The sequence below is a fragment of the Dermacentor variabilis genome, chromosome 6, assembly GCF_050947875.1.
Source record: "Dermacentor variabilis isolate Ectoservices chromosome 6, ASM5094787v1, whole genome shotgun sequence".
Taxonomy (NCBI): Eukaryota; Metazoa; Arthropoda; class Arachnida; order Ixodida; family Ixodidae; genus Dermacentor; species Dermacentor variabilis.
Genome location: NC_134573.1, coordinates 48,881,533 through 48,903,234, shown reverse-complemented (window position 1 = coordinate 48,903,234; position 21,702 = coordinate 48,881,533). Strand labels below are relative to the sequence as shown.

At 45.5% G+C, this 21,702-nt stretch overlaps 1 protein-coding gene across 1 annotated transcript in view; it reads right to left on the bottom strand.

Moving 5' to 3' along the window:
- The window catches only part of LOC142584788 (uncharacterized), a 46,845-nt gene that overhangs the window by 304 nt on the left and 24,839 nt on the right, over positions 1 to 21,702 (bottom strand). The window contains exons 2-4 of the mRNA XM_075695051.1: positions 9,752 to 9,891; positions 7,255 to 7,322; positions 6,778 to 6,858 (exon numbers count right to left, since the gene is read on the bottom strand). Coding sequence (XP_075551166.1) covers positions 6,778 to 6,858; positions 7,255 to 7,322; positions 9,752 to 9,891 — 289 coding nt within the window. The remainder of the gene's footprint in view (positions 1 to 6,777; positions 6,859 to 7,254; positions 7,323 to 9,751; positions 9,892 to 21,702) is intronic.

Sequence of the window (21,702 nt, the reverse complement as noted above, 5' to 3'; positions counted from 1 at the left end):
GTTCCTTATTTGCATTGCTTTTCAGACTTCGCGGTTTGACATTAGAGCCGTTTGTATTTGGAGGACTATTGCAATTAAGGTTTTAAATGATGCTAAGAAAGACTCGACAATATATAATCTGTTTAACCTAGTCTCTTCTGTGACATGATAAATTAGCACTTCACTCCTGGTAGAACACTGTTTTTATGAGGATGAATAGATCAAAGAACTTAGCTTTCCTGTGAAACGGCCAATGAAACAGCGGCTCTATCGACATAATTATTGTTATGAATAGCTTAACATTTTTTTTTATAATTTAATTTACATTCGTATAAGAAGTGGTCATGGAGGTCACCAAATTCAGCATCTTCTTTTAGAAGAGTGTGACAACGAACTCGCCGTTAAGAATTTACTACTTATATCAATAGCTTAACGCAGAATGTGACTTCCCGGCAGGTTGACCCCAACTGTTTAAGGCATCTCGCTACCTGCGTTCGTGTTTGCGCTGTATATTGCAAGCAAGTCCGCATAACAAGGCTATGATGGTTACAATTCTTAATGATATATCTTCGTGCTCGGTCTGCAGTTACCTTCTCTTTATTTTATATAATTCGTCCCCTTTACGCGCATTCATTGATGATTTTGTCGCTTGTACTTTGGGCTATTAGCAATTAATACCGCAGAAAAAGTTCAATTCCTCTGAGATGCGCTGGCGCGTTTGTACTGCTTGGCATTAGTTTTTTCAGACCTTTACAGCCTATATATGCCAATATTTTTCACGCATATCAATTTCACGCGGGGGCAAAGTACTTGGTTTTTTATCAGACTTTTTTGAATATCTGCTGCCCTTGCAATTCACTACGGCGTCATTACCAAATGAGATCCGCATTTCAACACGGCAACAACGCTGATCATTCTGCTTAATTCTCTCGGAACCTACATTTTTTTAGCTTTCGTGTAAGCGAAAAGAAAATCCAGCTGCTCTCCTCGCTTATAGTAACCACATACCTAATCGATCTTTTTCGGACCACCGGTGTTGTTAACTTCGACCACAGAATGAAAAGTTCACATCTACGGTCATTATGCTATAAAGGAACAAAAAGTGAGCTTTGTCTAAGTGAAAGCATGATAAGCGCTAATATTTTTGGCAATTGTTATAGCGTTGCGCCAGCGATCATAGTTTCGGTTCTTAAAACGCTATGCTATATTCAAACTCTCCATAGCAGTCACTACCTGTTTGATTGAACATTATTGACGCGGCCATATGCATTGTACCCAGTTCAGTACTCGTTGTACATGAATTGTGCTGCTGAAAAACCTTCTAATTCTATTAAATTCAATTCTGTTCAATATAATGATTTATTTATGTTTCTTTGAAAGCAATAAAGGCGCAGTCACATAACCCTACTACACCGAGTAGCTTGACAAGGTGGCTGCCAATAACAGCAACAGGCAGTTCGCCGAAGAAAATCAGATTACATAGAGAAGCTGCTACAATGATGGTTGAAATTTCCTAAACACAGAACTGAGAGGCAACCTTTATTGCTAAAAAAAGGAGTTTTGACGCAATGAAACAAATTTTGCAAGAAACAAATAACGCGACAATGTAATAAGTTAACATATCAGAAAGTTCAACAATTAAAAGGATGAAAGAAGAAAGTATTACGAAGTCTGGTAAAACCAGGGACAAATAAAACGTCTTGACAAGAACATGTCGTCAACGTCTTTCAATGCTATTCTTGCAAAGGTGACCCCATTTTATTGTTGCAAGTTATTTAACAGCGAAGGTAACCAGTATCGATTCAATTCTTTTGCATAGCTCGTACGACAGCGTGTTACATGTCATAGTTAAGGATTATGAGTTTCATATGCTACTGTTTTTTCTTTTAATGTTTGCCAAGACACGTAGGTGTAATGCGTTTCATCAACACGCGATAGCTCATGACTGAGGAGCTCATAGATTGCTTGCTTGTTTGCTGTGGTACCGATCCTCATTTGGGAATGGTGTGTTCTATTGCTAATTCTCGCACTGCACAATATGTTCTTACTTAGGCTTTGGGTAATGCCCGTTGATTCCTATCGGGCACCACGTGGCAATACCTGCAATATTGTGCAAATGAGGGACATATGCAGGCTCTTATAGACAATTTTCAGAGCCATTTTTTCTCCCAGCCATCAAACATTCTAGTCTCAAAGATGGATTGCTCTAGTGGTTCATTTGAAGATCTTTTTGCTGCAATGTACCTGCTGGGGTGTGCTTTGTTGTTATTACGCCAACGAGCAGCAGAAATGTTTCGCCATTTCAAGCGCCTAACAAAACTTTACAGCCTCGCTGACCTCTTACGCCTTTCTCTTTAAATCATGGGTGAACTAAAACACTTGGCGGGAGCGGCGGCAGGAAGGAACCACGCTAAACTGCGACTCGGCTTTTTGCAGCTTCGTCTACTCTACCGCATCGCTGCCTTCCCTGAAACAGTCTGAGCGGTACTTGGGACCCATCTGCGCAGAATCATCACACGGCACCAAATCATAGAGAAAGGGATTGAACAAGAGCGGACACTCGGCGAAAATTGGAAACAGGAAACACGTCACGCTATAGTATTAACATCGACGAATTGGGGCCACGAGCATCGAAAAAAAGAAGAATGTGAAATGAGATTAACAGAAATTGTTATATTTTAGAGCGCAGCTCTTTGGAGTCCGTTCCTGGGTTTCGCGTCGTCGTCGGCGTTGTCGTCGGCCTCGTAACCAGCTCCGCCCCCCTTTCATCCCCCCGGCGCTAGCAGCGACCGACTGATACCGCTGGATGCCGCTGACGCCGCTAGAGAGTCAAGATAACGTGACTGCATAGAACACCGTCGCCGCCATGCAGAAAGAGGAGGAAAGGGTCCCCCCCCCCTGTTCTTGTGTGGCGGATAGGGTGCTCTTCAGTGGCCGACGCGCCGGTTATTTCACGTAGGCCCCGGCACGTCGACGAATACGTGACCACCTTCCCACGGCTAGACCTGGTTCTTAGCGCTGCGGAAGCGAGGGTATCATATTGTTTGTGTCGGCATCAGCGGCGTTGTCCCTGAAACCAACTCCGCAGCTGGGGTTGACTCACTATCGGCGTAAGCGGCATCAGTCAGTCGCTGCTATCTCTTCCCTCCTCCCTTTATCGTGTTGTCCGCTTGCTGCGCGCGCTTCTGCCCCCATCGTTTGCCGCTGGGTGTACACGCCGCCCCCCTCCCCCCTCTTCCTGCGAGTGTCCGGTTGTCAAAGCGCCGGCTCGAACTTAATTCCTTTCTTCGCTCCTCCTCCAATGCAACCCCTGTGCGGTGGCAATCAGAGAGCCAGATCGGTGGCGGCGGATCTGTATATGTGCACCGCCCGAGCCGAAATTGCCGCTGCCGTTCGCCCTGTGCGGTGGCAATCAGAGAGCCAGATCGGTGGCGGCTTGACATAAAGACAAACAGCAATTTCCTGACACTTATGCGGGAGAACATCCCGTTCCTCTCGCTCGTAACGCGTCCCACGGCTGTGACAACCTCGCGAGGCACTTGTATAGATCTCGTCTTTGAGAATCAAGCATTGGTGTACCAAGTCGAACATATATCAGTCTATTTCTCCGACCACAAAGCTTCCTTCATGACTGTCAAGAACTGTTAGTGGAGTCTTTGTTAAAGGAATACGTGTGAAAAATAAAAAAAATTTCTGTGATAGCGCATACATGTGTTCCTCGATTTCTTTGCCTCAATCTATCGAAAAGGTGAAACAGCTTATTTGCTGCGCTCAAATTTCGCATTAGGAAGTAACGTAATCGTCGGTAATTTTTTTTTCTATTCTTTCCCGGAAAAATTAAAGATATCTGCGTATAAATTAAATTAAACTTTGCGGCTTACTTCCGTTGCCTAGCGACAGGAGAACCGGCGAATGACGAGCCAGATGTATCCGTCATTCGTCAGACACACCGCCGAAGCGAGAGAGCGGCCGCGCATCTGAGCGTTGGACTGTTCGGGCACCCGTCTGCCTGTTTTTCTATATTGGGATTTAGCCTGGTTTGGTGGCCTCCCGGCGAATTATTGCGTTCATTCGGAACCTCGACATGCCAGCACTGCACTATTGGACTACGGCAAGGTGAGAAACTTTGTTCGACAGTCTGTGACGCACTTCAAGCAATTAGGCTTACTAGCCCGGCACCTAGGCTAGACTTGTGACGCAGTTAACGAAAAACAGCGTGGCCGTCGTGGAGCAGTTAAGTTGAATTAAAGAATCGTACTGGGAGATGTTTGCGACGCTTGCTATAAGCCCCAATATTATTTTAACTAATTTCGGTAGTTTTTGGGCACGCTAGTCGCACAGGGTGCTGTGACGCAGTTTCGCGTGTACTGAATTTTACTGCGATAAGTTTTGGCGCTTTATCTGACTGCCAACATTATTGAAACTAATTCCATTACTTTTTGGGCGACCTTTCGAGCGCAGTGGGCGCGCCTGGCGCTGTGACTCGGTTAGCGAAAATCAGCTCGGCCGTGGTGCGGGGTTTAGCGCTTTAATGCACTGACAAGTTCATGGCGCTTTTCTTTCTCTGACGCCCAACATTGTTTAAAATTATTTTCGAACTTTTATGTTATGCGACCCGCTCGCCGCGCCTGTCATGACGCAGCAAAAAGCAGCTCGGCCGTCGTGAAAAAGTTAGTTTGGCGCGTACTGAATCTTACTGCGACAAGTTTGTGGCAATTTTTATGTCCCCGCAACAATTTAAGCCTTCTTTCGGTACCCACGCTTGTCGAAAACGCGAAGAGCAATCGTCAAGAGTGATAACACGGGAGTGCGTTGCTTGCGCTTGCAGGACGCACAAGAGATAAGCCAAGGAGCTTAAACGCCAGGAAGTAGTAACTCGAAAATTCTGTCTTCTGAACGGCACCCACGCATTTTGTCTTGAGTGCGAGTAGAAGGAATTCTGCGAGCGTCCAGCATGCTCTCGTTGAGAGCCTGTGTTGTGGCCACCTCTGTGTACTCGTAGGGTACTATCGCGTCGGTTGTAGCCAAGTTCGCGAAACGCGCCGTTGCCCGCGCATTCGTGCTATTAAAGTGCAGGAAATAAGTATTGGGGAGAGTGGAATGCTTGGAATTAGAATGTGTTTGTGGTATGTACGGTATTGCTTGGGATGAGTCGGGTGTTTTCTACGCCGTGTGTGTAAATACGAACTGCTTTTGTTTGTAATGCCGCCCACTCACCACTTTCGCACGCTTCGCCTCTACAGGCATTATTCTTGCATGTTAATACCGAAATAACGCTTGTAATTGTTTCAGCACATGTCGTCTGGTGGAGCTTCCTGCGGAAACTACTGCTGCTTACCTGGTGCCACAACGTTGGATGAACGCACAAAAAGCCCCCGACGAGCATTTATAAAGAATAAAATAAACGTTAATTTTGCCTCATTTCACAAGGTGTCTAGCGTCTTTATGAAATTGCACGTGGCACATATTCAATGGAGCCTTGTAAAGATCGTTCGCAATCAATTTTACTTAATATGGTTTGCAAATAAATACTTATTAAATAAAAAATAAATATATAAATAAATATTTGCTGCGAAAGCAAACAAAAATAACGCAGCCGGCGTGACGCGCACCAGCTAGTATCCAAACTCGCGCGCACAAAACCGAAACCGGAAGTGTGCTTAAGGTTTTAACATCCACGGCTTGGTGCGCTGCAGTTAATTCGGCCGCTGGGCTCTATGGGAGTGTCCGCTCTTGTTGTATTCCTTTCTCTATGACCCAATCATTGAGCTGGCCCAAACCACCCGTGGCGCTTCAGGCCGACGACCGGGAAGATAAAAGGATGGTCGGCGCGGACCATCCCACAATTGGCGGCAGCGGTGGCAGGAAGGAACAACGCTAAACTGTTACTTTGCTTTTTGCTGGTTGGTGTTTCCTCTCGCGCTCGTTCTTAAACATGTGTTTGCTGCCACTGCTGCCACCCTGATATTCCTGCTGTGTGCTCTTTTAAGTACTTTGCTCTTGTAACCAAACTATATTCCTGCTGTGTCTGTGCTTTAAGTAATTGTTCTTGCAGCCAAAGTGTACGAAGACTACAGATGTCTGCTTTTCCTGTAAGGATACGTTCGCGTCAGGTTAAAGTGTTGTATTATGTGATGACTGTAACCACCCACACCACCTAATAGTAGGCCGTGTAATTGTATGTATTGCAGCACTGGTAGTGATCATACAATGTGATTATTTTCTCTCTTGTGGCAGTGCTCGAGATTCTTTGTTTAGCGTTATGCGCCATTCCACTCAGAGGTTTTGTCTAGTCATCGTGTGCACAGTACGTATAGAAACAAGTCTTTACTTGCAGAAAATGTATGTGCAAGCAAGTCTGTACAAGCAGAAACAACCCTGTACTTCCAAATTCAATGCAAACGACTGAAGGATTACTAAACTGCAATTTTATTTTTTTCGACTGCGCTGAGAAATATTTTCTTTGCATTGCTTGTGATCCGTCATTTGCTCCAAATGAGAGCAAATTGCGACCTATTGCCAGTCGCAGGATCATGTGAGAGCGTGGCCATTACTTATTCATTGGTATGACCACTCGGAGCATTATCTTTAGAGGTGTGCGATCCCTCAGAGACTTGCGTTAACACACGTGCTGGTACTGTCCATAATTTTTAACTTTCTGCAGCTTGAGCCAATGTTTGCCATTGTAACTGGTACTAAGCCTGCTGCCGACGCCAGCACATAAACGCACACACAAACGCACACACGAACACACAAACACACGCGCGTGCGCGAAGACATGTCCGTCGTATTCCTTACGGTTTCCGTAGAGCTCCACACTAATGACCACGCAGTTCTCGTAGTTTGAATAGTATACAATGGCTTCCTTCGGAGTTTCATCTGCAAGATTTCATAAAAGAAGGAAAGTTTTATTGTTTCAACACTTCATTTGTAACCTGGTGATACGCTTTTTATCACCCTCTCGATAAAATATATTTTTAGATTTCAACATTTATAATATTCGCTGTGCAAACGTGCAAAATTTATAACGAACGCTTTCAAAAGCTGTAAAGCAGCACATAACGTTGTCATCTGCAATTTCCTCCAAATGATGTCGAAGTGCACAATGAGCACTTCTAGCACATCACAGAAAAAAAATGTTATACGTTCCATGCCTTTGCGAAATAACTTATTCAACTCTAAACAGATAAACTTGGGTGCCCGCTTCATGATGTTATAACTCAACAGAGTGTATAGTGTGAACGCAGGTGCTGTAAAGCCAGATATGTTCCTCACCTTGTGGTATCGTAAACTGAACTGTCCCTACGGGGCCACCCGGTTGTATAAAAATGGGAACTTGCAGCCTGTGGAGGAAATAAATATTGCTTTGTACTCGTTGTATGCCTCAATTCTGTCTTGCTGACCATTTCTGCTTAGCCCGTAATTGATCAGGCAACAGCTTCACATTCTGTAACGTTGAATGTTCTATTCTCTTTGACCATACTGGAAAGCACTACTTCATGCACATAATTATCCAGAAGCAGTTAGTAGCCTACCCTATTATATATAATAACCAGAGTTGCAGATGTCGCTGCAGTTTATTGTACATGAACGCTGCATGACAATATTTGTGTTTGGTTCAGAAAAAATTTTGCCACTCCCTATCTAATACTCATCTTTCCTGTGAATTTTCATACCACATCGCTTCCGATGCACCGCATTAAGGAATTCATTTCTGCCACCGACAACGGCCGCTCTTTGTCATACTTAAAAACAATAGCAAATAAATTGCGAATACACTGAGTGTGAATGCACACCTAAATGCAAATAGTGAACGTTCCTGCAAAGTAAGCAAGTCAAATCTCAAGTCGTTTTTGGAGCATAGTGGAGAACTATGTATTAGCCGTCGCCACGGACGGTTCTTTAGTGTGCATAGAAACCTGCGTACGCTAGGGCATTTCTTTTTATTTTATAACTTACTGCATCAGGCAATCGTAGCCGATATTGCATGCTCTCCTTCCTCACGCCTTACAGAACGCCTACGGAATTAAGCAAGCCGCTGCATCATAGCTCGAATCTTCTCACGATCTTCTTACGAGCGTGTGCAAACTCCTTCGGCCAATCAGGGAAGCAAATAAGTGTTATGTCAAAATAAGCAAACCTAAACTTTGTGTCAGTCACAAGGTTGTTTTTATGTTCTAGCACAAAAAAAAATTCTGGTATCTATTATTCCATCAGTAGTAGAGAAGTTGCTCTAAAAATCTATAAGCCTACTGCACTGCAATACTGTTCCCTCGGATGTTCTGCGCAACGATATCTAACTCAGGATATACTTAGTTTACAGCAGAATCTGGAACGCTTAAGGTTAATGCGTTAGACGCAAAAATGCTTCTCGACTAGGAATTCACTACGTTCACAGACTTCCGTCAATTACGGTAATACCTGCCTATGTCGAAGGAGCACGTCTGAAGTACCATACTTGATCCCGGCGTCTTTCGGCATGCTGTCCCGTTTTATCTTGGTCAAGTTGAAGAGCTCGTGTTAATCACGGCAGTTCAGAGCTTCTTGAAAACTAAGCTTCGGTTTGAATTGCTACCAAAAGATTTTGTAAGCACATATCTTATTAACATATTATGCTTTGTAACGTCCTTGGCAAAAGACAACACCTTGAAAACTATTTCGTGCTCTTTGCCTTATTAACTGGCCACTAGCGAGTCAATGCGCTTTTAAAAAAATGTTTGCCCATACCAAATAAAACAAGATTTCATATCACTATGGAGAACGCACGTAACTCTAACTAGTAATAATGCAGCCCCACCTAATACGGTCATTGTGAAAACGATATCGGCTACCTCGAGAACCGGGAAGCCTGCGACACATTTCTCTTTGTCTCTCTGACGTAGGTCCACAAACATACTAGCCTTTAGGAAACACTGCAATAGAGAAGCTGCAGTTGGTTCCTATAAATGGTTCCTTTGAGAGCTAAATATGCAAAATTATTGCAAGCTTTCCAGACCCCAGATAGAACAGCGTGGAGGTATTGATGTGATCATTATTACTATTTTATTTTGAATAGCGCCAATTTTTTTCCAAGACCATAGCACGTGGGCGTATGGATTTTACATGCAAGTATAATAATACATAAGCATCACACGGCAGAACAAACAAGAACTCAACGCAGTGACAGTTATCACAAAGGTATAAGAGCTAAAGGTAGACACAATGAATTTCCTTAATGATAACTAGGAGTGATGCCGAGTTGGAATTCGATGGCCAAGACGCTTGTAACGCCTATAATTTATACCCGCTTTTAATAGGAATAATATACAATGTACACATTTTTAGCAATAGATAACACAAAGTAAACAACAGCAAGAGATAATAGAAATCATACATGAAATGGAGTGGTACACAGGCACATAACAGCCAACCATTCTGATGCTAAGCACATTCGGATACTAAGAACGTACGCAGAGTGATAAAGTGATTACTGACGATTAGACAAATGACGTTACCATTCATACAAGAACGAAGAAGGCAAGTCACCATTTTCACTCCCAATGCACGTACGATTACGAAGGAGCACTGCATTTCCTACAGCGCAGTTATGTTTCGGGAATGCATCTTGGTTACGCGTTAATGTGCACAGGGCGATAGCCGTTTAATATGATACAGCAGAACCGCCAATGACGAGAACACGTTGGATACTTAACTGAGATCCATATATATTTCAGGATATACTTATTTTCATTTTTGCTTCGCACTTTCTTTTCGCCTAAGAGAATGTACTTACCCTGTTGACGGGAACACCCAGAGGTATGTGGCTGACAATACCGCCGGGTCATATTCGAGTCGTTTTGCAGACATGCACTCAAAAATTGTATCATTGTCCGCATCAGATATAGCCACAACATAGTCGAAGGTCGAGATTAACTGCAAGAAAAATTACGTTTCAATTATCTTGCACAACTCAGCAATCTTTGAAGGATGCAAGCCAGCGATAACGTGATTGGGAGCCCACAGTGGCACGCTCCTTCGTCTGAGTGTTTTCTAGAAGCGAAGTTATGTAGAGGTCATTCAGTTACACTAAGTTCACGTAGCAGCTTATTCTCAAGGCGCTCCTAGACCCAACGAAAACAAAATCTGAAAACAATAGGCCATTCAACGCCTAGTACACCAATTCGAGGCACAGGACTCTGAACTGCTAGAGCAGGTCAGAGTCAAATGTTTCGGACATGACAACGCGGTGGCATACACACAGCAATACAAAGGCAAAGAAAACGAGCTGCTGGACGAAGAGGTTACGCGGCCATAAGAAGCGTAAAAATGAATACAGGAGCGGGCGCGGACAAAATCAGAAATTCACTCATTCGAAACCTAGGGGACGAACTGGTGGAACAGCTCACCACCTTACTCAACGAACACTGGGCTGCGGAAACGGTACTAGAGGAACTGAAACACGCCGACATTGTAATAATTCCCAAACCAGACTTAAGACAAACTTAGACAAATTTAAGAAAAACTCCAATCTCCCTCACATCGTGCTTAGGAAAACTATATGAGAGGAAAGTAAAAAAAGAATTACAACATTACATGTAGGAAAACGAGCTATACCCCCATAGTATGTTCGGTTTCCGAACCAAGCTATCGACACAGGATATCATTCTCCAAATTAAACATGAAGTTCTCAGCAACATCCCATACAAAGGAGAACACGTTTTAATGGCACTAGGCATAACAGCAGCTTTTGATAATGTCAGCCACGCGGCAATACTAGAAGGCCTTAACAGCGTAGACTCAGGGAAGAAAGTACACGGATACGTCAAAGGCCTTCCTCTCCAATAGAACAGCAAGAATAAGTTTGGGAGAGATCCAATCACAAATATCCCCCACACCAAACAAGGGCACACACCAAGGCTCAGTAATTTCCCCGACACTCTTTAAGATCGCAATGATTGGCCTAGTACATATGAATGTGTGTTGTTTAGTGGCGCAAGGGCCAGGTGTGGCCAAAGAGCGCCATGACTTATAATGTTCGGTTAAGCGCTGATTTGTGAGTGGCGATGGTGGGATGTAGCACGGCTGTAAAGTGGCCTAAAATCAATCCGTATGATAGAAGCATAAAATGATATATGAAATAAAATTATTATAGTGATACATGTAGTTGTCTATGGAGATAGTATGCATGATAAATGAACATGGTGCTAAAATGCAAGAACATGGAAATAGCACCTGTGCCTCCGGGAGGCCTTTGAGCCCAAAGGCTGGGAGGCAGGTGCTTTCTCTTAATGCAGTTACCGCAGCCGAGACTTCAGGTAAGAGGCCGTGCTACGGACTTCCTGGTGATATAACATGAAAATTTTGCACATCTTTTAAAAATTCTAACAAGGATTGATATTTAAGGAGCGGTTCTATGCCTATGATCATAAGAGGATGAAGTGGAATTTGTTGCCGGTGTGGTAATGGAAAATGCTTTTTCCTATTTGCGTCTAATTCAGTACATTGCAGCAGGATGTGAAGCACGGTAAGTGGCTCACCACATTTATCACACATGGGTGGATCGCCACCGGACAAGAGGTATGTGTGTGTGCTGTATGTGTGTCCTATCCTGAGTCTGCAAAGTGTCACTTCTGTATGGCGATTCTTTGATACCGGCGGCCAGTTACCAAGATACGGCTTGATAACATGTAGTTTATTTTCTGTTTGTTTGTCCCACAAGCGCTGCCAGAAAGCCCTTAACTTTTTTCTTATTGAGGGCTTGAGGTCCATTACAGGGACAGTCGTGGAAGAGTTGGAACCGTTCGCGTGGACCGATGTGGCTTGCTGATCAGCCAGCACGTTTCCCTCTATCTCTCGGTGCCCCGGCACCCAGCATACCACGATTTGCTGCTTGGACGCATAGGTGGTTAGTAATGCTGAGTAAAGAGATACAATGTTAGGGTTTTGATATTTTTTGACAGTTTTCAAAGCCTTTACGACGCTCAATGAATCTATGTATATAACTGCCTTTGGGATATTATTTTCTTTAATGTGTTTAACGGCGGCCAATATCGCGTAGGCCTCTGCTGTGAAAATACTTGTACTAGGATGCAGAACACCGTAATCCGAAAAGGATGGGCCGACGGCTGCGTAAGACACGCCAGAATAACACTTCGATGCGTCAGTAAAAAATTCAGGAGAGGAATATTTGTGCTGTAATTCGAGGAAGTGCATTCGGATATGCGCGACAGGCGCGCGCGTTGTAACAGCTACGAAACATGTATCACAGTGTATAGGTTGCCACCGCCAGGGCGGCGGCTGTATAACAGGGGGCATAAGGTGGTATTCAAGCAGTGGAACCCTTGTTTCTGCAGCTATGTCTCTAACACGCAGTGAGAAAGGCTTTGCCACTGTGGGCCGGTTGCGGAAAAGTTGAGAACTGAACAAATCATTTATAGAGGAATACGCGGGGTGGTCACTGTTTGCGTTCACTCTCAGAAAATACATGAACGACGAATATGTTCTCTGCAGATGAAGTGACCACTCATCCGATTCAACGTAAAGGCTTTCCACTGGGCTTGTTCTAAAGGCCCCTGTTGATAGGCGAATTCCTAAGTGGTGTACAGGGTCTAGCATCTTCAGAGCAGTTGGAGTAGCCGACTGGCAAACTATGGCTCCATAGTCTAGTCGTGTGCGTATGAGGCTTTTATATAGGTTCATGAGACATTTTATATCATTGCCCCAGGTTGTGCATGACAGCACCTTTAAGATATTCATTGTTTTCATACATTTGTTTTTAAGATACTTTATGTGCTGTATAAAGGTTAATTTCGCGTCTAAGATTATGCCTAAGAAATTATGTTCCCTGTTTACGGGCAGACGCTCACCATGCAACACAATTTCAGTATCAGGGTGCAGGCCTCTTTTTCTAGAGAAAACGACACATGTGCTTTTTTGTGGGTTCAGTCTGAACCCGTTCTCATCAGCCCATTTGGAGACATTGATAAGACCAAGGTGGACCTGTCGCTCACAGATTGCGAGAGAACTTGATTGAAAACCTATCTGCACATCATCAACATATGTTGAATAGAAGATGTTACGTGGTATGTGTAGACGAAGAGAATTCATTTTTACTATAAAGAGCGTGCAGCTGAGCACCCCACCCTGCGGCACTCCAGTTTCCTGTACAAGTTTCCGCGACAGAACGTTGCCCACTCGAACACGGAATGTGCGATCAGACAGATAACTTTCGATAATATTGAACATATTACCGTGTATACCTAACTGTGAGAGGTCTCTCAGTATCCCAAACCGCCACGTAGTGTCATATGCTTTCTCCATATCTAGGAATACGGATATGAAAAACTGCTTATGAACAAAAGCTTCACGGATACGTGCCTCGATACGTATGAGATGGTCATTGGTAGATCGACCCTCCCGAAACCCACATTGGTATGGGTCGAGTAATTTGTTTGATTCGAGGAAGTGTAGTAGGCGACAGTTAATCATTTTTTCGAAAACTTTGCAGAGGCAACTTGTTAATGCTATTGGTCTGTAACTTGATACAGAGGAAGGATCCTTTCCGTGTTTTAGAATTGGAATTACAGTAGCCTCCTTCCAAACAAAGGGATTTCGCCCGAAAACCATATAACACTGTAAAGGTAAAGGAGGGTTTTTTGTGTTTCGGAGGGTAGTTGTTTCAACATCTCATATATTATGCGGTCTGAGCCTGGGGCGGATGTATTACAATCATTCAGTGCTGCCTGTAGTTCTGCTATGGAGAATGGTTCGTTATACGCCACAATTTTATCACATTTTCTTTGTAACTTTTGCTGTTCTATTCGCGTTTTGTACTTTAGGAAGGTTTCGGAGTAGTGCGAGGAGCTTGATATGTATTCAAAATGTGCACCAAGAGAGTTGGCTTGATCTTCCAGGCTTTCTCCGTGGCTATTTACTAAAGGCAGGGAATATGTTTGTTGCCCATTGACTTTTTTCACTCTATTCCATACTTTGCTCTCGTCTGTGTACGAGTTGATGCTTGCTATATACTTCGCCCAACTCTCTCGTCTTGCTTGTCGGCGCGTTCTCCTCGCCTGGGATTTGATATGTTTAAAGTTTTCCAGGTTTTCTGCTGTTGGAGAATCGCGAAGCATCGCCCACGCTTTGTTCTGGTCCCTCCGTGCTTGCCTGCATGCATCGTTCCACCAGGGAACACGCCGTTTGGAACCCATGCCGCTCGCTTGAGTAATACATTTACATGCGGCATCAAGTATAAAAGCTGTAAAATATGCAACAGCGTCATCTAAGGTTATACCGGACATCTCAGACCAGGTCATATGTGTAAGAGTGCGGTACTGCTCCCAATCGGCTGAGTCAACCTTCCACCGCGGTACCTGCGGGGGAAGTTGAGCTTGTTTCGGCTTAGTTAGGATTATTGGGAAGTGGTCACTCCCATACAACCCGTATGGGAGTGACCATACGTTCAGTTAAGCACATGCCATTTAAAATAGGGTAAAAGTGTCGGCGATAAAATGCTAAGATCTATGGCAGAAAATGACTTGTTAGCCAGGTTAAAATACGTAGACTCCTTTGTATTCAAGAGGCATGCTCCAGAAGAGAAAAGCATCTATTCAATGACGCGACCTCGCGCATCACAGCGTGAATCGCCCCACAAACTACTGTGTGCATTAAAATCACCGAGAATCATATAGGGTTCTGGGAGCTCATCTACTAATGATTCTAAATCGCGTCTGTGAAGCTGATAATGTGGTGGTATGTACAAAGAGCAGATGGTAATAGGTTTATTTAAAAGTATGGCTCGAACGGCCACGGCCTCAAGGGCCGTTTGGATCTTTAAAAGTTGACACGCTACACTTCTGTCAGCAATAATGGCTACACCGCCAGATGATGCGACAGCATCCTCGCGGTCTTTGCGAAATGTAACATACTTTCGGAGAAAGTGTGTGTGTATAGATTTTAAATGTGTTTCCTGTAAACACAGCACTTTTGGATTGTGTTTGTGGATGAGTTCTTGTACATCATCAAGGTTTCTAAGGAGACCTCTGACGTTCCATTGAATTATCGGTGTATCCATGTTGATAGTAAATAGGTGCTGTGTGTACAGAAACAGAAGTAGTGATTGTGGAGATTTCAGAGATTAAATTACAGAGCCCTTTCGAGGCCCTGTAATCGGGGTTTTGCCATTTCTGGAGCGTTCGAGGGAGCCTCGCTGCTCCTTAGGCGTTTGGTGCGCCTTCAGGACAGGTGTAGTGCCCATTGCCTCTAGTGAGGCTCCGGACACGTGCTCTTGCGAGCGAGAGGTTACCAGAGAGAGTCCCGCCTTGGAGGGCAAGACCCCTGCGCCCACCAGCCCGGAGGTCGATGGGGCTCCCTGACTGATTTGGCTGCGCCGGCTGTGGCCAGCGCTGGAAGGGGCCGGGGAGGCCGGGGCAGCCCCGGCTGCGCCAACCTTCGGGGTCGATGATCCCTCATTCTGGGTTGACGGAGCAGCGCTAGCTGCAACCGCCGCGGGGGCAGATGGCATAGCTACGGACTCACGGCTTGTGGGTCGGACAGCCGCCGGAGACCGTTGTTGCGCTGCCCCCTGACGCGCCACATCGGCAAAGGTGTGCTTTGGCAGGAAAGATACCCGCCTACGTGCCTCTTTGAAACTTACGTTTTCCTTGACTTTAATTGTAACAATTTCCTTTTCTTTTTTCCAGGATGGGCACGACCGTGAGTACGCGGCGTGCTCGCCTTCACAGTTTACGCAGTGGAGAAAGTTTTCACAAGAATCAGAAGTGTGCTCGTGAGCACTGCATCTCGCGCAGGTTTGGCGGCCTCGGCAGCTCTGTGAACTGTGACCGAAACGCTGGCATTTGAAGCAACGCAGGGGATTAGGGATGTATGGCCGAACACGGAGCTTGATATACCCGGCCTCGATTGACTCGGGTAGGATGCTTGTTCCAAAAGTAAGTATCAGGTGTTTCGTCTGTATTTCTTTTTTGTCACGCCTCATCTTAATTCGTTTAACGTTGATGACGTTCTGCTCGCTGAAGCCCTCCAAGAGCTCAGCCTCAGTCAACTTTAAGAGATCATCATCGGAGACTACGCCACGGGTGGTGTTCATAGTACGATGCGGAGTTACTGTCACTTTGGCGTCACCAAATGAAACTCGATTGGGTAGGTTTTCATATTGCTTCAGGTTGCGGAGCTCCAAAAGGAGATCACCGCTTGTCATTCTGGATGCTTTGTAACCTGTACCGAGAACTTGGGTCAGAGACTTGGACACGAGTAATGGTGATATTGTTCGTACTGGTTTGTTTGGTGTTTCGGAGTGGACAACGTGGAAGCGAGGAAAAGTTTCTTTTTGACGAGCGAAAAATTCTAAAACATCATCGGTGCGCCCCCTCTTCAGGGAGCGATCAGGTAGTGGGGGAAAGGAAGTAGCCATAGGAGATTGTAATTTCGGCAGTAACGCCAGCCACCCACCGTGGAGTCCTACAAGGGGACGCTGCAGTACACGCGAAACACGGCCTGCAAACGCCAGCTGTACGTTACCACTATAACCAAATATGAAGTAACCTAGGTTGGCTATTCACACAAGGTTAACCCTTGCTGCCTGGAAAATTTGGAAGTAAGCGGAAAAAAGTAGAAGACAGGAAAGATGAAAAGTGAGAGAAAGACGAAGGCTGGAGGAAGAGAGAGACAGGAAAAGGCAACTACCGATTTCCCCCGGGTGGGTCAGTCCGGGGGTGCCCTCTACGTGAAGCAGAGGCCAAAGAGGTGTGTTGCCTCCGCCCGGGGGCCTTAAAGGTCCGAGCACCCGGCATCGGCTCAACCTCCAGGATCCCCCTTTCCCCGGACACGGCTAAGCCGCGCACGGCTACACGCGGGAGGATCCAACCCTCATGTGCTCCGGTCCGTGGTGTCACAACGCACCAAACGCCTGCTGATGCAGACGCCCCTGCGGGGAGGCCTAGTACATAAAATGAGCAAAATCGAAAACACACAACACGTCATGTATGCAGATGACATCACCATCTGGGCCACTAAAGGCTCGCTGCGCCAAAAAGAAAGCTATCTGCAAGAAACAGCCACTTGCGTGGAAGAATACGTCAGCGAAAGAGGCCTTGAGTGCTCAACGGAGAAATCCGAGCTCCTGAGAATTACACGCGACAAGAAAAGTAAAGAAACCCTTAACATGCGGCCAAAGGAGCATCCGATACCGGAAAGCCAACATATCAGGATCCTCGGAATGTGGGTGAAATCCAACCAGCGCTGCACCCACACGCTGAAAACACTCAAGCAGTCAACAACCCAAATAGCACGCATGATCACGCGAGTGTCACAAAAGAGATATGGGATGAAAGAAGGAGACAAACTTAAGCTGGCTGTGAACCTGGTGGTCAGCAGGGTCGCATACTCACTCCCGTACTTCAACTGCACCAAACAGGAAATGGAAAAAGCAGACTTCATGTTGCGCAAAGCGTACAAAACAGCGCTTCACCTGCCGAACAACACATCGACAGAAAAACTAATGGCACTTGGTTTAAGCAACACCTTCGATGAACTAAAAGAAGCCCAAAGTATCGTACAGTTCGTGAGACTCCAGGCAACCAAAACGGGAAGAGAACTGCTAATAAGGATAGGCTTCGTGGAATGAATCAAAGAAACCAAAAAAACGGAGGGGATTCCTGATGAATATCGGAAGACATACACTGTTAGCCCCCTACCCAAAAAAACATGGTCCCAAACTTCCACACGGCGCGAAGAGACGCAAGGGCGAAATACGTCGAAAAGTACCTGGCCAAAAAAACACAACCATATGCACAGATGCTACAGTATACGCCAAGCAAAGAGAACAAACATAGTAAAGACAGCTACGATAGTAATAAGCACGGAATACAACGAGATCAGCAGTGCGTCAATGAAGGATTGCTCGGTAACGGAACCTGAGGAAATAGCCGTAGCTGTAGCGACAGTGGAGGGCCACCGATGCGAAAGGGCTTCAAGAATACTCACAGACTGGCAAGCTACGTGTCGGAATTACATGAACGGCAGAATAGGACGCAGAGCGCTTCACGTCCTCAGCTCCTGCAGGGCTAACAACAAAGTCAGGCATGCAATTTTCTGGGTACCGGGACACTCTGGAATAGAAGGGCACCTAAGGGCGCACTACTCAAGAGCACACAAACCGAGCGGCCACAAGCACCGATCCTGAGGAACCCATACCAGTCGACCCAAACTACTGTGACGCTCTGAATTACTAAAGAAAGGCTCGAATCAAATACCCTCCACGCAAAAACATACTAAATCAGCATGAAGCAACCTCTTGGAGGAGGCTGCAAACAGGAACATACCCAAATCTAAACACGCTATCGAAGATTTTTCCCACCCAGTATAGAGGCATTTGCCCCTGATGAGGTGCCAAGCCCAGCTTATGCCACGTTACATGGGGATGCGTTCACGGTCAACAATTCCTTCAAATAAAAGACCTGAGTGCGGAGCAGTGGGAGAGGGTGCTCTCCATCAGCGACCCGACTATCCAGCATGGGCTTGTAAGGCACGCTCGCCGAGTAGCCGTCCTAAGTGGTGCCCGGGAATAGGGGCATCGACCCTGCGCAGATGGGGAAGAATACCGTGAAGACGGCCGACCACATCCGCCACCGCTTATTTCTAACCAGTTCGAGCAAATGAATTTGTCCTCCTCCTCCTCCTCTAGACTATCAGATTATGCAGAATTTCCAAAAGTTATCCGTGCCTCATAGCACATTTTTATTTCTTCAACTGGACGCCCCAAAAGTGAAATATTTGCGCACAAAAGGAAATGCACATAAGATTACCAAGAAAAATCTACTCATTAGATTTTGTCTAGCTACCTATATTGGAATTTACGAAGTGCTACCTGTGAGTGTAGGATACCTCCACTAGGAAGGATTTCTCAGGATGCCACAGGTTTTATTATATGCGCAGCAAAATCTCTTGTGAAAATGCACCGTTTCACTTACGTTTTTGACAAAACATTCTTTAATCCATCAAACCGCGAAAGTAACTGGAATGCCAAAGTAGTTCCGCGCACATTTTAGGAATCAGTATCTTGAAACTGGTGTTGTCCTGAGAATTTGTTTGAGGTGAATACATACCCTTTCATGAATAACCGTCGCGATCTGTGCCGTAAGCAAAGTAGCTAACTTCTTTAATTATGTCTTTAGATTTTTATTGCTAGGACTGTTTACTTCTTCATCTTATACAGCCCAAGGACTATAATTGTGCCATCTGTCACATATGTTTTCACAAAAATCTGTATAGTGTGCAACCACTTCATATTGTAGAGTAAAAAAAAAAGTTGTGCGCAAGTCTTTTTGTAGTCAACCCGCTTTCGGATCGACATGAATATATCAACTTGTCACCGAAAGTGCACCATATGAAAAAAATGCCACTATAGTGAAGCCAAACATTCTTTGCTAAATACTTGGCGTTTTCTGCTGTGTAATTCTGTCCCGCCGCGTACGATTAAGAGGGAGGACTCATCCTGCAAATATTACCAACAACTGTATAATTTTTTCTCGTATGAACCAAACTACCATACCGCAGAATATTTTGCTACTGATTCTCGTAAAAACAGTGAAACTGTTCACAAATTGACTTTCTAATATATGGCAATTAAATGCGAATTACCCATGAAATAAGAGATCACTCGGAAAGCATGGCCCAGGTGCGAACAAAATATTTAGTTGGGCAACGAATTGTATGATACAGAGTTGTTCATCTAATCATACTGATGCAAGCATTTTCTTTTTTGAAGGGCTGCCTTAACTCGTAGAAAAAGCAATAGATGTAAGCTTGAATTTTGCAACAAGTCTAGTAAGGGTCAGTAAGAACACAGCACGAACAAGTAAATAAAGAGTTTTTGTGAAACACTTCACAGGGCCCTTTGACAACGACATGCGAGGTTTCCACGCACGTCACTGAAACAGGGCGAAATGTAGCCTCTCACAACTTAACCATGTACAGGATGTCGTGACGAATAGTCAGAGTTATTGGGCACGTCCGAGCACGTTAGCGTAAGCTGTCTGAAGCCACACCGATAAGCGACTCTTCGGATTCTCATTCACGTTCATACGTTTCCTGGCGAAAAGGCACACAGGACACAAACTGCTACCCGTCTTACCTGAAGTGGGCCGACCTTCTGCCGCCACCTCAGGCAATGACGTAGTTTCAATGAAACAAAAGTCATTCGCAAAGTTCAACAAGCGCTGTTTCCGCAGTAAAATCATTTAGACCATGAGCTCTAACAAAAGTTTTAGTATGCCGTGATGACAAAGCAGCCAATCTTGACAAGGAACGCGCCGCGAACTTCGCTGAAGAATGTGCCTCGCAAGTGTCAACTCAGGCAGCAGAGAAACGGGTTAAACCACCACCAACAACCGCTACTCCTAAAGTTTTGATATTAAAGCAAAAGCTTTACTTGCCGCGAACTTGCCATTTCGCCGTGGCGGTGCACCGAGGAGGCACATGACGTCGCAACCATCGCTTCGCCGCGGATATTTCTCTCCCTCTCGCTCCCTAGTCACTACTGCGCATGCGCCACTAGTAGCACCGAGCCACAGGTGTTCCCCCGCTGCCCAGCGCCGCGCCTTTCCGCTGCCGCGGTTTGGTATGACCTGACACCACGTTCCTCGTCGTTGCGCACGCCTCCACTCATTTCACCAGCTGCATCGAATGCCTGATAACATGACGGAGGATTGAAAAGGAGAGCTCGCTTGCTCCGCAAGCACAGTTGAGGCGGCATTATGGATGCCGACAATTCTGATAAGCAGGAGGAGGCCTCGAATCGACATCGGAACGAGATGAAGAGGAAGCGAATCGCCCAGGGAACAGACGTAGAGCGCGCCTAACGACTGGCTAAACGCCGCAACATCGCTACACAACCAGACTAACCAGGAATTGCAATCAAGATTAACCAAGGCTAACCATGCTATGCCTTAGCTTTCGCTATGTATATCCTGGCATAGCCGAGCTAAGCCACTGTCAATTTTATTGATGCGAAAGCGTCAAATGACTCACTGAACGAGAAAGCCTCCTGGCTGTCGGCTCCCGTAGCGAAACGGTAGCTAAGCTCCCATCGAAATTGGCTGCGACGCCACGTCACCTGTGCGCCTCGACGGGGTTGTCATTAATTGCGACGCCACGGCATGAGCGTTCCTCGAAGGTGGTAATCGGGCGAAAGAGAAACCTGCTGCAAGGAAAGTGAGCCAGGTGTTGCGTGAGGTGGAAAAGGCACCACCACGACGCCATGTCACCCTTGCTCTCGGAGGTACTTGTTACCCGCGCATTCCTTCCCCGCGCAAGCTCTCATCTGCGTTCAAACTACGCCTCAGTAAGGCGAAATCTAAACGTGCCACGCATCTCAACGCGCTCGCTTGCACGCGATGAGCTCGTAACTCAAAGGAACACTCAGCGGCGTTTAATGCACACTGGATGGATGGATGTTATGAGCGTCCCCTTTTGAAAGGAGCAGTGGGTTGCGCCACCAAGCTCTTGCTATTATACTGACTAATGACCTACCTAGGTTAAACTAAAAAAAAACTATATCAACTCCCACAGCCAAATTTTCTGATCCCCTATAACGCACTGTGCTTTTGTACGTCTCCGTTTGTTGTAGTTTAAGTACTCTTATTCCACCAATCCTCTAATCGCCTATTAATAATCCCTATTGCGGACATGTTTCCTTTTCCACTGCTCTCGCTGAACCGAGGGGCT